A 17,113-nucleotide genomic window follows, 5' to 3' on the forward strand; every position below is an offset into this window, starting at 1 on the left:
CCTCCTCCTCCTCCTCCTCCTCCTCCTCCTCTTCTTCCCCCTTCACTGAACCATATCTTTATTCCTTTTTTTATCATAATCATAACACAATACTCTCAAATTCTTTCTGTTGCTCATAGTTCAAAACCTGTTCAGGGGTTCTTCATATTGTAATATTTCTTCAAATAATCCGAAAAGGGTTTCCATTCTCCAAAAGAACAGTCATCATTAAATTCTCTTACATTAGCTGTTAGCTTTATGGATTCAACATAGCTGATTACTTTACTTATCCATTTCCAACTGCAGAATCTTTTGTTGTTGTTGTGCAATACACACACTATGGATGATATCCCATGATAGTCCTACTCTATTGAAATGAATGGACTTGCCTAAGGTGGGTCCATTAATTTCATGGAATCTATTCTGAGTCTAACTGAGTTGCATGCAACTTTATATATATATTTCCTAGGAAGTTTTGTGTAGCAGACATACGCTCTTTGGGACTTCAAGCAAGTTAGCTATACTGAAGGCCTGGCAGCTGACCCAGGAGGCAGGGCAAAGCAGAGCAGGAGCTGGCATGGATTTCTTCCCATGTTAACAAGCTTTTTTTAAACGTAGATGATAAGGCTTAACATATGGCAACAATGTTTTTTTATAATCCAGGCAGCCCTTAAGGAGACTTTGGGGAGGATCAATTTACAGCTCAGGGCACCAGGGAAGATCTCATGTCGGCACTAAAAAGATTTTAAAACCTAATGACTGTTCGTTGGTCTTTTTAACCATTATCTGTGCAAAATAACCACCTGCTGGCTATTAAGTGGGTGTTTATTTTTTACAAAATCATTTTTCTTTAGTTCTTCTTTATTACCTTTTTTGCATATAATAAATAATAAAAAAACTTTAAATGTAGGTCAACAATTAATTTTCACGTTTAAGGATCATACAATCGTACCGAAAAGCTTCCAAAATATGGCCTCTTGTAAATGCTCATTTAACTTAAATCATAGTTTTGATCCTTATTAGACACATCACTGGTTTGTGAGAGCAACTAAATTGATTCTATATATAGCATCCTAGCTGCCCATAAATGGGAGAGAAGGGGGCAGTAGCCTTCCCTTAGACTTAGACATTATTTTTGTTTTCCTCAGCCTAGGGCTTGGTAAGCTGGTTAAGACTGTCTTTCCTCTCTGCATTGCCATTTTGACATCTCTCTAGGTAAGTCTGTGCTCATTTTTAAAAAATTATATGCATTATTCAGATTTGGAGAAAATATATTTCCTCCCCCACCTTCTCTGTGAAAGTGATGACTTTAAGAAATGGAAAAAAAATAATGGGCTATTTTTTAAAAAAAAAACACCATTCTTTTCAACCTCATTTTGCACCCTCTAAGGCCACAATCCTGCACACAGGCTGCTTAAACTTCATTGAAGCCAATAAGACTTAAAGCAACCACGAACTGCAGCCTTAGAGTCCAACCCCTAAATAGAAGTTTAACATGCACATCAGTGAAAGGAATACTAGACTCTTGGTCTTGAATAGAATAGATACTTCCCTTGAGCTAAACGTATGCAACTGTATTCATATTTATTTATTTCTGTGTAATGATTTATTCATATTTATTTCCTTCAGTTTGAAGACATTAGATGCTGGGCAAAAGATGTAGCACGTATTTGTCTAGGAATAACAAACTGAGCAAAAAAGAAAGGGAAAAGATGTTGGCACAAAACATCCATTAAATTAGAGTTTACCATATATTTCAAATCCTACTTCTTAAAAGATGGAATTCTGGCTGTTGATATTGTTGAGTATTTACTGTTTGGTTTCTCTTTGTGCCTTTTGGCAAATCCCTCTGCATGACTGGTGAGAGAGTGAGAGTGGAAGGAAAGGCTTTTGGAAATCTTTTTTTTTTTTGCTCTGGAAATGATGCCTGTTAGAAAGCAACAGTGGAATTGGACGAAGGAGGTGCATGAGTCAATGGAGGTGCCGTAGGACGGGATAATAGAAGTTGAATTGTTTGGAACGGACTCCCTTTCGCTATCTCACTCGTTTCACATTCTTTACTATCCAATGAAAAGGTCAGGGTGTCTTCAAAGTGCGTCTTGGATCTTCAGGCTTTACAGGGCATCTGCTACAAGTCCCTTTTCTGTGCAGGGGCATTCCTATGGGGGAGGGAGAAACCAATGCAGAAAGTGAATGACAACTCCCCCCCCCCTTGTGATTTGGCCTTTTGTTGCTTCTTGCTGTTCCAAAAACCTTTCCTTCCCATTTCTCCCAATGGCATAATTCCCACCACCACCATTCCAGGGCATGTTGTGAGAAAGAAAGGGGCCACGAATCCACAGCCTCTTCTGTCATTGTTAGGTCTACTTTTCCGAATGAGATGTACACCTCAGGCAGCAGATTTTGGGTGTCATGAAAGGGGCAGTGAAGTGTTTATTATTTAGTTTGTCATTGCAGTTTTACTGCCAGGGAAAGGAAGGTGTGTGAATGGGGTTTTCAGGTGTGAAAATAACTTGGGAGGCCTTGGTACTATATATACTTACTTGGGGTTGGTGATAGGGAAACTGTTTGCTGATCCACCATGGGCAGCAAAATGCCCTGGGAAGGTCCTGCCCATCCTTGTCCCCTCTGATGTTAGAGCTTGACGTCGGAGAAGCACCAGTGCAGGTCTTTTCTGCAGCCACAAGTAGGAAGCTGGCAAAAACAGATTTCTCCCTCTCTCTTTGAGGGCAGCCCTCTCCTTCCATTCATGGAGAAGGAGACCTGAAAAGTCCTCCGTCCCCTGGGACTTTAGAGGACTGCGACCTAACTGATAAAACTTTCAGGTGCCCCCATATCAAGTTGCCATGGATTAGTGGGACCAAGATGGCCATGATTTGCAGCAGTTTGTCAGCACGCTTGATTGTAGTTAGCTGACTTTTGTGAGTAACCATAAGAGTAAAAAGTTACAGAATGTAAAATACATAAGATTGTTAAAAGGGGGCAGATTGGAATGTAACAGTAACTAGCTGCAATTTTTAAAGGTTTTGCTAGGTCCTTCAAAAATCAGAGCCTTCCAATAAAATGATCCTTTGCATTATTCAGATTAGGGTAAGAAATATATATATATGAAGTTCTACAGGTAAGGCAGGGGTGGATAAATTTAAGGTCTCCTGTTGTTGCTAGGCTACAATTTGCCTCACCACATCTATTGTCCATCCAGGCAGGGACCGATGAGAGGTGGAGTTCAACAGCATCTTGGGGAGTGGGCATAGGTTATCGACCCCTGAGATAGTGAATGTGTTCCTGAGCAACTGCTTCCCAACATATGTAACTTATAACCATTTATATACTCTTAATTGATTTGTTCTATATAAGTATGGCTAGCCAAAATGGTTGCTGAGTTTTGGAAAATATGTGGGTGTGTCAACCCAACTCCTGTTCTCACCAAAATAAAAAAAGGCAGATGGACACACACGGACTGAGAGTAGGAGGTTTGACCAGTTTCCAGCAAATGATGCACAAGGCTACACAAGGCAACTCCCTTTGCTTAGCCAACCCCTGCCTTCAGTGGGATGGACTGATGGGACGTAAGCAGAAGGATGGGGCAAGGAGCCACATCAAATCCCAGGTGCTGTTGTCAGCTGCCTTCATGGCTCCCATGAACTCTGTTTCCACGTTCAGGGCAAAGAGGAGAGAGGACTTTATCCTTTGAGGCTATGGTCTTGGGGAGGCATTTGCTTGTGTGAGAGAAGGGAGGAAAAAGGTCGAGAGAAGGTTTCCTTCTGCTTTGTTTTTCTCCACCGAGTCTGTAAAGGTAAAGAGACCCCTGACCATTAGGTCCAGTTGTAACCGACTCTGGGGTTGCGGCTCTCATCTCACTTTATTGGCTGAGGGAGCCGGCGTACAGCTTCCGGGTCATGTGGCCAGCATGACTAAGCCGCTTCTGGCGAAGCAGAGCAGCACACGGAAACGCCGTTTACCTTCCCGCCACCTATTTATCTACTTGTACTTTGACATGCTTTCAAACTGCTAGGTTGTAGGTGCATAAAATTAATGATGGACGTGTGCACACATTTCTGTCCCATTTCTGTAACTTGAATGTGCACTGTGTGAAAGCATCTCTGTGCAGGTATCTCATTAAGGTGAGAGAGAAAAGCAAAAAGACGTTTTCCACCTGCCAGCTGCATCCCTTCACTGTGCATGTGTAATTCATGGTGTGTATACCATGTTTGTATATTTCTTTCAGTCTGTGCCTGTGTGCATTCGCAGGATGGGTGGAGTAGCTGGTTGCAGATTCTTCTGGTGATGCAGAGCTGGAGCAATAGCTCCCTAGCTGCAGTGGTGCCACTGCTTACCGGGAGGTTGAAGTGGCAGCAAGGACAGGACCCTGTTCTCTCAGTGCATCTGAATAGCTCCAACCTCACTGCCACCTGGCTCCTTCCCCTTCCAACATGCAACAGTGCTGCAGCCGCCGCCAGGATGCTATTGCTGCTGTTTCTTTTTTTTTTTTTTTTTATAAATATTTATTAAGATTTTTTTTTTTTAAAATACAAAATGCAAAAATAATAAACAATATAACATGGGTCATGACATATTTTTCAGAACTTCTTTGGACTCCCTCACGTCTCCCACTCCCACTTACATCGTTATAAATTTTTCCAGCAATTTATCATCTTGTTTATATTCTTAAATTTTGTTCAATTAATTTAATCTAATCTCCACAAATTTTATATTTCCCTCAATCTCACTTATCGTCAATTTCAAATCTAATTCAATGATAGGCAATTATTTATGATCTAGCATCCTTCTTAGCCTTCAACCAAATTACAATACTTTTGTAGATATATCTTGAATTTCTTCCAATCTTCTTCAACCCTCTCTTCTCCCAGGTCTCGGATTCTGCCCGTCATCTCGGCCAGTTGCATATAGTCCATCAGCTGCATCTGCCACTCTTCCAGTGTGGGTAGATCTTGAGTTTTCCAACTCTTGGCAATGAGTATCCTTGCTGCCGTTGTTGCATACATAAAAAATGTTCGGTCCTTCTTTAACACCTTCTGGCCGACAATGCCCAGAAGGAAGGCCTCTGGTTTCTTAGTGAAGGTATACTTAAATACCTTTTTCAACTCATTATAAATCATTTCCCAGAAGGCCTTCACTCTAGGGCAAGTCCACCAGAGGTGAAAGAATGTTCCTTCATGTTCTTTACATTTCCAACATTTATTATCAGACAAATGGTATATTTTGGCAAGTTTAACTGGGGTCATGTACCATCTGTATATCATTTTCATTACATTTTCCTTCAAAGCATTACATGCAGTGAAGTTCAGGCTATTGCTGCTGTTTCGCTTACTTCACCCTGGATGATCCATGGCTTTATTTATCCACCCATTCCCCAACACTGCCAATTATTGCAGTCCTGTTTTATAATATTTCTACGCCAGTCTTTTAGACAAGATCCCCACTGAGCTTTGTATTGGGAGGGTGGGTTCATATATATTGCTTTTGAGAGCATTAAAAAAAAAAAAAGAGTTTGAAGCCATCCAAATGTGTCTGCATCTTTTGTTTGAGGTTGTCTGTTGCTCTTGGAACACAATGAAGTAGTAAATTTATGAATTATAACTTTTGTTAAGGGTTTGGTACTTGTACAGAGGAACATGTTTTTTTTAGAATTGAAAATTCCTGAGCCATTGGATTCTGTATTAAAATTCTGGACAGAATCAGGTTCTGATGCAGCATTCATAAACAACTTCAAGATTGGCTTGGCATCAATGCAGAGATCAGGGAACTGGAGTGTTCTGATTTCCCCCCATTTGGTTGGATGCATTGATCCATTGTATTTCCGTAAAGGGATCATGGACTTGTTCACATTATTCATAAAACAATGTGGAGGAACTTGTGGTTCCTCCGCAGTGCCTTAGTATATTGGAAAAGCTGGAAGAATGGGTTCAGTGGTAGAGAATCTGCTTTACTTGTAGAAGCTCCCAGGTTCTACCCATGACATTTCAAGTTAGGGCCATGACTCAGAGAGACCCATGCCTGAAACTCTCCCTATGTACCTGAAGACAGTTGCAAGACTGGTTACTTACAATGTCGTTGCCTTGAAGGGCTCCCTGTTTGCTTGGAATAGATTTAAGCATCACAGCACCATGGTTGGCTCTATCAATCCATGCTTGGCCTGGTTATAGTGCAGAAAGGAGGTCTTCACTGGGGATATTGGTGCAAGCAGCACTGTACACTCGTCATTGAGCTATATTTGCATCATGTGTAAGAACACGAGACATAAGACAAGCCAACTGGATCAGGCCCATCTAATCCAGAATCCTGTACTCACACAGACCAACCAGATGCAAGAAAGACCTGAGTGCAACCGCACTCTCTGCTCCTGTGATTCTCAGCATGAAGGAAGAGCATAGCCATCATGTATAGAAGCTTTTATATTATACCCTGAGCAAGCATTTGATTTAAGAATATAATGATTATATAGGGGGCAGCAGGAAGGCTTGTGTTTTGTTTCCCCCCTTTAAAATTTAAAGAAAACATTTATTACACATGATTTCTATTCCATCAGGGTTTTTCCTGTAACAATGGTATGGATTTGAAGTAAATGTTTATCTTGTGCCCATTCTCTCCAGTCTGCCAGTTGGGCTGCAATCATGGACAAGTTCTGCATTTTACAAACAACTTAAGAAACATGTCCATGTCGTCAGCTCTGTATTTTAACCAAAGCTGAGGATCAAACTTTTTCTGCGATTAAATTAGATTTGTTTACATTGTGGCAATGGAAATCTCATGAAGCATCATCAGGTCAAAAGGTTAAGGGGGAAATGACCTCATGGTAAATGTCTTTCATTGGTTGGTGGAAGCACGAACAATTTCAAAGCCACATACTTCCATGTAACTTGTTTAGGAATTTATTTTAGGGGTGCTTAGAAGCATCCTTAGGAATCGACAGAATACATCTTAGGCTAAATCAGCAACTAAAAGTCAGAATTTGTGTTGTGGCACTGCACGAGTAATACTAGAGAGTTGCATTGAACTGACTGGGTTCAAAGACTTCCAAAATGTTTAATATGACCATAGTCTTACTGTATAGAAAGTCTAAATGCTACATCTGGACTTGTTTCGATTAATGCCTGCAGGAGACTTTGTGGCTATTTAAGTTATAGTTAGAAAAATCTTAATAATTATTCATAAAGGAAACAGTTTATAAGAAGTAAATAAGGAGGCCAGATACAGGGTAAAGGATGTCTTTTATTTGGTTGTTTGTATTGTTGTATGTTATGCTCACTGTATGCTATGTTCATGTTCAAGAAAGAAAGAAAGTCTACATGCTACAGACATTATTGGAAACAAGATATATATTTATAAGAATATATTTTATATACAAATATTTACAAGAATATATCAGGCCCATCTTCCTTCTGAACTGAAACCCTTGTTTGTGTACAACAAAATAGCTGGTAACGAAATCTGCAGTTTTAACCATGTCTACGTAGAAATATATCCCGTTGAATTCAATGTGGCTTCCTCCCAGATATGAGGGGTTGGGTTTTCAGCCTATTTATATCTGCTTATGCTAGGCAGGAGTCTGAATATGTGAACTATTTTGAGGTTCCGGCTAGATTTTATTGGGCTCTTGAAAATTCTGCTCATTTCATTGCCCTTCTGTATGTGGCCCCCACAAAAGAATCAAGGGAAGCAGCGGATCTTCTCTGTTTCTCAGAGGACCTTGCAGCATCTCCTCTTGCAGCAGTCTGAGGCTTATACCCACTTGACTTCCCCAAAGGATCATGGGAAGTGCAGCTTACCTTTCACAGAGCTGCGATTCCCAGCTCCCAGGATTCTTTGGGGGAAGCCATGTGCTTTAAATGTAGAGCATGCATGCTGCCTGAGAAATGCAGCAGAGGATCCTGTCCCTCACAGAGAGTCAAGTACCTATCAAGTTCCCCCTTTAGTGAGAATAAGACTCAGATGTGGTATCCCTGTGGATGCTGACCTAAGTAAGATCTTGAAGTTCTGGCCCAGGGTTCTTTTCAGACTTTGGCCACCTCCGTAACCCAATCACCTCTAGTGGGGAATGCTATGTATGTCCCGCTCCTTATAGCAGTGCGACCCACATGCTTAGGACAGGAAGTGAGGACCTCTTCCATCCAATTACAATTTCAGTTGGACTTTGGACAGGCAGGATGCAACCATGCACACTAGGGTTTGGCCAGGACACTACACCCTAATAAAAAGTAGTCAGCTGGATTTTGACTAAGCAGAAATAGACAGGGTTTGTGCTAGCACAGGGGATTCTTTTAATGCCTGGGAATGAGCTTAATGCTAATTCAGTGGGAAGTCTCCCACAGTCAGAAAGCGGTGGGCGACGTTGCTTCCAGAAGCTTTCCCATATCACTCATGCCCAAACCCAACCAGGCATTATGACGATGGTGATTTAAACAGCACTTAAAATAAGCCGAGTGCTTTTTGCAGGGAATTAAAAACGACAAGCCCCCTTTCCTGAAGACTTAAGAGGGAAGGGGGTGACGGAAAGGTGAGGCGAATATGTGAAATAATGCATCATTTATAAAGCATGGGGTTTTCGTGAGTGAGCTATCATTCCGACTTACTAGAATTTCCCTTCCTTTGTAAAAAGAAAGAAAGAAAGAAAAAAGGCTGGCTTCTGACAGATGGCAACTGGAAGGCGCATTTCCTTTAGTGGCTCTGCAGACGCCATTTTTATTGCACGTTCAGAATGAGTTGTGCTTGTGGCGCTATCTGGGTGGGCACAAATGACCTGTTTGCTGTTTGCACCTCCAAATGTCTTGGGACAGCCAAACTGCTTCATTCCCAACCAGTGCTCATCCCATGGCTTCCAGCTGAAATCCCATAATGTTTTATATGGAATTGTTCAGGAAATCAGCCCTGAGTGCTCACTGGAAGGACATATCGTGAAGCTGAGGCTCCAATACTTTGGCCACCTCATGAGAAGAGAAGACTCCCTGGAAAAGACCCTGATGTTGGGAAAGATGGAGGGCAGAAGGAGAAGGGGACAAAAGAGGACAAGATGGTTGGACAGTGTTCTCGAAGCTACCAGCATGAGTTTGACCAAACTGCGGGAGGCAGTGGAAGACAGAAGTGCCTGGCACGCTCTGGTCCATGGGGTCACGAAGAGTCGGACACGACTAAACGACTAAACAACAAACAACAACAAGTTCAGATTTATTCGTCCCAATTTTGTCGCACCCTTAGCTCTCTGAATAGAAATTCAGATGCAGCAAACTGAATCAGAACAAATCCATCACTAAGGCACAATTATTGTGAGTCGAGGCCCTGGCCCCCGCTTTATGATGAAATAAGACACATGGACACCAGTATTTTAGGTTAATGGGCTAAAAATGGCCATAACTTTATAGGTTACAGAATGTGAGTGGTATTGGCTTAGGCACTGGATCTGAACAGACTATACTTCAACAGGCTGAGCCATGGTCCCGTGTTCGCTTAAGAGCGGCAAATCACATCCCCCCAGCCAACTGCTGGATTGGTTGGCTGAGGGCATGATGCGGGCCCAGGACTTCCTGTGACGCAGTGGGCCATCCACACCCTCTTGTGAAGCACAGGAAGCGAGACCCGTTCACAATCCCTCCCCTTGGGGAAGAGAGGCTTTGTGTCAATAACATGCCGTAGAAAACAACCTCAACAAAACACCAGTGTGGAAGCACCTGCGAGTGTCCTTTCCTTTGACACTCAGCAGTTTTTCCAAATCCAGGTCCTCCAGCAGCACAAAGTAGACAAAGCTATGGGTGGGTTCAGGCTAGCTGACGACTGAGCATTTTTCTGTACTGAGAAAGATGAAGCAATAATCTCCTGAGATGGGTGACCCTTGCTGCAAACTGAGAATATTTCAATGAAGTTGAAGCTTGTGGAAATTAGAATATTGTTCCATATGACAAGGAGTGTGGATGAATGTAACCTCAACACTCATGGAACTCTGAGGCATCTGAAGGGGGTGTGGCAATAGACAGAAGACTAGTATGTATTGATTGCAATGATTTATATTCCAGCTCTCAGAAAACAAATTAATCCAAAGTGGCCTATGAGTGGCATTAATTTTTTTTTAAAAAAACCCCACAATAAACAATATCAAGATACAAAAAATCATCAGGACCCTGCTCACAGAGGAGTTGAGGTTAGGTGACCTTGGTGGTGATGGTGGGGTAGAGAGAAAGTCCAGCTAGAGGAGACTTTGAGGTGGCCATTGCTGGTATTTTTTCTTCCTCCTGGAAAACTTTCCATAGGACTACTGAAGGGGGAGGACTGTAGCTCAGTAGCAGAGCATTTGCTTTGAATGCAGAAGGTCCCTGCATCTTCAGGTAGGGCTGGGAAGAAACCCTTTCCTGAAATCCTGGAGGCTCTGCCAGTCAGTGAATAAGCTAGACTGGCCAATGGTCTGGCTGTTGTATGTTGAGAAACAACGAAGGTTCTGAAAGCCCCAGGTAAATATGTTTGTCACTGTTTAATTCACAGGAGCAGTGAGTGGTAGCAGATTCCAAGATGTCGTCTACAGTGGTGCCTTTCTACCAAAGGAGGCACAAGCACTTTGACCAGTCCTATCGCAATATTCAGACGAGGTATTTGCTTCAGGAATATTCAGCAAGAAGGTAAGTGCCATACTTCTGGGTCTGGGTGAAGCCCAGGCTGGTGGGGCCAAAGCATGATAAATTCGCAATAAACACAGGACAACCACTCGAGATTTAAAGAGGCCACAACTTTATTACAGGTGTTAAGCAGGTTTTGGCACAAGCTTTGGGTATGTATCCTGAATCAACCAACCTGTCTGCTGGTTGATTAATTAGCAGGGTTAACCAAAGGTAAGGATTATGATGTACATCAAATCAGGGCACAAGTTGTGCATGGCGGGCCTAATGGCTCAGTCCTAAGATGTGCATCTGAGCCAACAGATTTTATTTTATTTATTTTACAAGAACATGTATATACACACACACACACACACAAACACAAACACATATATACACACAAACAAACAAATGCACACTCGCAAAAACAGATGACAGAGGAAAAGTAATACAGAGTTTTGCAATAAAATAATAATAGCAAACCAGTGTACCAAATGACAATCGTGCTTCACTGAACAGCAAATGGTTTTTAAAGTAGCCCTGCCATAACAAAGAATGAGAAGCTGGAGGGTTATGGGATCTGCCTCACTCTCCTGGCGTTGACTGGAAATATTGGTGTCATATTGGATATATGAGAAGCTTGACTTCTCCCTGTGCAAATAGTTAAGAGAGGTGAATGGAAAAGCTGTGACCTTCAGGTCATGCTGAAGAACTGGGAGAAGTATAATGATACATTTTTGCAGTGCACAACTTCACCATGACAGTCCATATAGCTGTGTCTTGAGAAGAGTCCAAAACGGAGGCAGCTATGTTTATACATGTGCAAACAATGTGTTACATTGTAGTATATCCATATTATTAGGAGCAGCATGACTGTGATTCTGTGCATAGTTTTCTGGGAGCAAACTCTGTGAGTGTTTGCTTTTGACTGCTTAGGCTCAGCTTGTAAAACACCTTGAGCTTCAACCAAAGAATTTCAGCCAGCTAAAATGCAATATTTAGCTTTTGAAAAGAAATACAAATTTTTACCATTTAAACTGATAGTAGGAAGTAGGAACCACATCAAAGAAACAGAAAGAAGTACCGTATTTTTTGCTCTATAAGACTCACTTTTTCCCTCCTAAAAAGTAAGGGGAAATGTGTGTGCATCTTATGGAGCGAATGCAGGCTGCGCAGCTATCCCAGAAGCCAGAACAGCAAGAGGGATCGCTGCGCAGTGAAAGCAGCAATCCCTCTTGCTGTTCTGGCTTCTGAGATTCAGAATATATTTTTTCTTGTTTTCCTCCTCCAAAAACTAGGTGCGTCTTGTGGTCTGGTGCATCTTATAGAGCGAAAAATACGGTATCCAGCCTTTGCTGGATTATTTTCCTCCTTCTCCAACTTCTTTTATGCTAAGCTGTCACAAAAGCAATGTGAAAACCTCATTATCACTTTGTTCACTTGCTGGTGTAAGCCAGGTCCACTCAAGTTACTTTTTCCTCCAGCAGATGCCATCATTGTTCCTGTTATGAAAAAAAGTCACGGAGCTGCATTCACCTGTGTTTTCCCTTCACCATAGTACTGGAACATCTGTCTTAAGGCTTCTGTTAGTGAAGAGGAGTTTGTTAGGTTCTCAATTCAAATTCAGTTACCTCTCTAGTCTGAAACAACCATGACTTTTTATTGCCATTTGGATAGCTTCTCCCTCCTCCATTTTAGCAACTGGGCAAAAGAAAATCTGAAACATATTTCATTTATACAAGTCAACCAATGACTAGTTTTTTGATCTTAACACTGCATTATCGTAAAAGTTGTTATCATTGCCTTGCATATAAGGGCTGCTTCCAGACAAGCTGCTTCTAGACATGCTGTTTCCTATTCTGCACCTGCTGACGTGGGAAGGACAACGTGTCGCTTGTGTGCCAGAAGACTTCATCATGTCTCATCTGAAGAGGAGTCACACGAATCCCAGGCAATGAGGTAAAGCTTTCTTCAGCAGGGAGATATAAAAGTAAGGAAAGTGATGGTGGAAAAGACTCTAGTGATTCATAGGAAGCTGCCTTATATTCATCCATCTAGCCCAGTATTGTCTCCTTTTAATTGCTGATGCCCAAGATTGAACCTTGGAGCTTCTACAAACAAAGCATGTCGTCTAGGTAAAGGGGCCCCTGACCATTAGGTCCAGTCATGGCCGACTCTGGGGTTGCGGCGCTCATCTCACTTTATTGGCCAAGGGAGCCAGCATACAGCTTCCAAGTCATGTGTCCAGCATGATTAAGCCGCTTCTGGCGAACCAGAGCAGGGCACGGAAATGCCGTTTACCTTCCTGTTGGAGCAGTACCTATTTATCTACTTGCACTTTGATGTGCTTTCGAACTGCTAGGTTGGCAGGAGCAGGGACCGAACAATAGGAGCTCACCCCGTCACGGGGATTCAAACTGCCGACCTTCTGATCGGCAAGTCCTAGGCTCTGTAGTTTAACCCACAGCGCCACCCGCCTCCCAAGCATGTAGTCTACCACTGAGCTATAGTCTCTCCCTTAATCACTACCCTATTGATTGGCTGAGCTGTCTAAGAATGATGCAAATGCCATTGGCTAAGGTTCTCAGACCACCAATGGGAAACCTCGGGCCTGAAGGCCAGATGCAGACCTCTCTGTCTGTCCCTTGGAGCTCACTGTGGGCCACACCCCCTCTTCAGGCCACACCCCTCATGAGCTCTGCTTTGCACCCCCTTTGAGTATTTTGCCTTCATTGTGTCCAACTCTTTTCTTCCTTGGATGGAGGATAGAGAAGGCTGCATGTGTGTGTTTGTGTAGAGACTAGCCTAATGTTCAAAGGTTTTGTTTTTTAAAAATTCATTGGTTGCTTTGCCAGCTTTTACTTGTGGGCCCAAATAAAGTTTGCCTAGCCCTACCACAGAGAGAGGTGGAGAAGCAGAAGGAAATAGGTAAAGGGGAGGAGAAGGAACCAGAGTCTGAGAAGGCAGAAGACCAGGAGAAAGGGCAAGATAAGAGGGGAGTGTTGGAGGAGGAAAAATTTGATCCAAATGAATAGGAGGAGAAGGGCAACAGGAGGAATATGAGAGGACCAGCAGAAGGGAGGATAGATATAGAAGAGAAATGTTTATATGGCCAAGAGCTGCAGTAGCAAGGAAGGGTGAAGTTCTCGTTTTGATTTGAAATTCCAATCCAGATCATTGACAGGGAGTTCCTAGTTTTCCTTTCAGTTTTCATATGTGTTGCCTTTGGGTCTCTGGCACCCAAGAATTGTGTTTTGTCAGGCACATCAGTAAATGTGCCTTGGGGCATATTTATAATGGCCGACTACAGCATCCTCCCTACTTCCCCACTGAAGTCCTCAAACAGGAAAGGAAATTATTTCCTACGTTAAGAACTCTCAAAACCTCCTGAAACACCCATGAGGAGCAGTTTCGTTGGTAGAACTGTCAACATGACAAGATGCTTGTAGTGTCCTGGGCTCCTCATTAATTTATTAGGTCTGGAATACTGAAGCATTGAGTGTCTCGTAAATCTCATAGCTGACATATGCCCATACTGAAAATAGACTTTAAAAATTGGATTAAGTATGAATCTGCACTGAAATGTGTGTGTGTGTGTGTGTGTGTGTGTGTGGAGTGTAAGCAGCTGTACTAAGTTCTTGCTAAAGGCCAAAACTATATGTTTGGGCAACTTACTCATAATATAGTTATCTTCCTCCCTTCCTATTTATCATCGGGGGAGCTTAAGGTGACATCTCAGTTTCAGCCGAGAGATGTACTCCTGTAATAAATATGCTGACAGCCCTGTTCCTGTTTTGTGTGAGTGGCTGTACGGCCACTGACGTATTGACTCCCCAGGGACATGGACATGGCATGTCATGAAAGGTAGAGTTATAGAGAGATTGCAATCCCTCTTCCTTTCAGACAAGTTAAGGGTCCCCAAGTGACCTGTTGGCAGCCCCTTGACATCACAGCGGGTGGAATATGAATGCTGATCTCGGTTTAAATAATAAATCTAAATTTGAAGATGTAGTCTATTCTGCTGCAAGGGACTAAGGGTGGTTTCCAACTATGTGGCTACTCAGAACAGACCCAGTGAAATTAATGGATGTAAGTTAGGCAACTTCATTAATTTCAGTGGGTTTACTTAATTTCTAAGTAAGTCCAGCGTTGGATACAGAATGTAAAAAAACCCAGTACGTGGTTGCATATTACACCTTTGCAGAACGGTTGCCATTATTGTGCTACTCTGCTGTGATCAGCTGTCATGATGCATTAGAATTAGAATGCTTTAGATCACACAGAAAGGTACTTCCCACGTTCGAATCAGCGGCCCCAATGGAGAAGGGATGGAAGTACCCATATGCCATATTAACAAACTAGTTGTCTATTCTTGGGGCAACCACACCACAGGAGTCCGATCAGTGATTTTAAAAAAGATGAACAATGGGGAGAATAATCTTATGTTAGGGATGAGAGAGAACGCCACCCATGTAGGAAGCTGAGGGTGGGAAGAAAAGGCAATTTTTACCACAATTGTTCTGGTGTTATCTCATTTTCCATCCTTTTTCAGGTTCCCTCCTATTGGTTCTTATGGGGGGGAAATTCACTATGCTTCCTGGATTAAAGATTAAGACCTTCTGCAGGACCATGGCTTTGCCCCCCCCTTAGGATGCATTTATTTTTTTAAAAAATGACCACGGGAGATTGTGGTGTTGGATCTCCCATGGCACATCTACTTGGGTATATAAAACTATTCAGGCAGAAAAATAACAAAAGTCTAAGATGGGCTGCTCAAATCCCATTTTATTATCTCTCCAAGCACCCACCCACACCCCAGTTTCAACAGATGAATCTAAGAAGAGGTCAGCTGGACCATAGTCTCATGTAGTTCAGCACCCCATTTTCACAGTGGCCAACCAAATGAGGAGCTCATAAGCAGAACACAACTCTCCCTACTTGTGATCTGCATCGGCTGGTATTCAGAGGCCTCCTGCCCCTGCCCTGGCTTGCTTCAGATTCAATTAAAGGGACTGAGGCTTGCTAGCAATGACTGCATTCTCTGTAACTGGGCAAAGTAACTGGGCTTTTTCAAGGCCTAAAGTAATGACATGAGTGTTTTTGACAGCTATTGGCTCAGGGTCAATGAAGGCCAAAGAAATAAAAGAGCACTTCTTTGTACAAAATCCATGGACTTATTTAATAGACTTTTAGATCTCCTTTTAGGACCATGACCTCACAAGGGAACTCCGTAAAACAGCAATAAAGTCTGACAACAATACAATTACCAATAACAACCCACATTTAAAGTGCAATCCTACACAAGTCTACTAGGAAGGAAGTCTGATGGACTTCAGCAGGGCTTGATTATCTTTCAGCAGCGTTGCTAACTGCATTATCAACCTTTCTTCTCCCCCCTCCACTTTCGAAAGCAGAACTAAGCAAAACAACGTGTATGAGCAATATGGCAGATACAATAGAAGTCACAGGGCACTCTGTGTCGTTCTTAAAAGCACTCCACTCATGTTTGAAGGCTGAAACACAGCTTGAAGGACATATTATTGGAGAACTATCCTTGGCAGTGCCCTCCTTGAAATCCTTTTTTTCACTCAACATTTGAAACTAGGGCAACTGAGGGCATGGTGGGGAACGTATGAGAGTGGCCACAGGTATATGCTCTAGATGCTCTCAGTATAATGTGTGAGCAGATCTCATGGGGCTGTACACTATACACATGTTAAGTGACCTGTGTGATTGGGCACCCACCACCAAGGATCTGAGACAGAACCAGATTAAGACCTTCAGAGGCATTTCCAAGAGTTTGGTGCCGCCATATATATCTAATTCAAAATACAGGCACTAATAAACCGTAGAATAAAATGTTATTTTTTGAAATGAAATGAAATCTACAGTAAGATGAAAAAAGATGTTTCTTTTTGTATACTTCCACTTGATTTGTATTTATTATGCTTATAATTGTGTACAGTGGTACCTCGGGTTACATATGCTTCAGGTTACATATGCTTCAGGTTACAGACCCAGAAATAGTACCTCGGGTTAAGAACTTTGCTTCAGGATGAGAACAGAAATCATGCTCTGGAGGCGCGGCGGCCGCTCACAGCAAAGGAAGACGAGGAAGAAGAAGATGCTGGAATGCTTGTGCATCTGCCCCTCAAGATTCTTCTTGCATTATCATGGGAAGGGAAATAGTTCAGAGTACAGAATCTGCATCTCCTTAATGCCACTAATGAAACTCCATAGCCTTCATTTGCCTGCTGTAGAGTTTCAGTAACAACGTGAAGGCTTTGATGCTGGGTTCTTCTCATGCCGTTTCCCCCCACCTCTCCTCTGGTCATGCAGGGTTCAGGAGCAAAAGTCTCAGCACTGGAGCGAACAGAGAAGGATCCGGTTTGTCACCAGCTTGTCCGCTTTGGAGGAGGAGATGCGCACAGCCAGGCTCCTTGCCAGAGAACAACTGGACAGAATCGCCATACAGAGGATGGTACTGTAAGAGGGTCTTTGTCCCTTCCTTAGTTTGTGGGCCTGCTCAAGCA

General features: G+C 42.6%; 1 protein-coding gene across 1 annotated transcript in view; it reads left to right on the forward strand.

The window, feature by feature from the left end:
- The first annotated feature begins 1,066 nt into the window (after positions 1-1,066).
- The window catches only part of MYOM2 (myomesin 2), an 82,581-nt gene continuing 66,534 nt past the window's right edge, over positions 1,067-17,113 (forward strand). Inside the window, exons 1-4 of the mRNA XM_079969638.1 lie at positions 1,067-1,194; positions 10,471-10,604; positions 12,396-12,539; positions 16,920-17,061. Coding sequence (XP_079825764.1) covers positions 10,498-10,604; positions 12,396-12,539; positions 16,920-17,061 — 393 coding nt within the window. The 5' untranslated portion in view covers positions 1,067-1,194; positions 10,471-10,497. The remainder of the gene's footprint in view (positions 1,195-10,470; positions 10,605-12,395; positions 12,540-16,919; positions 17,062-17,113) is intronic.

Source organism: Podarcis cretensis (assembly GCF_951804945.1).
Source record: "Podarcis cretensis genome assembly, chromosome: 3".
Classification (NCBI taxonomy): Eukaryota; Metazoa; Chordata; class Lepidosauria; order Squamata; family Lacertidae; genus Podarcis; species Podarcis cretensis.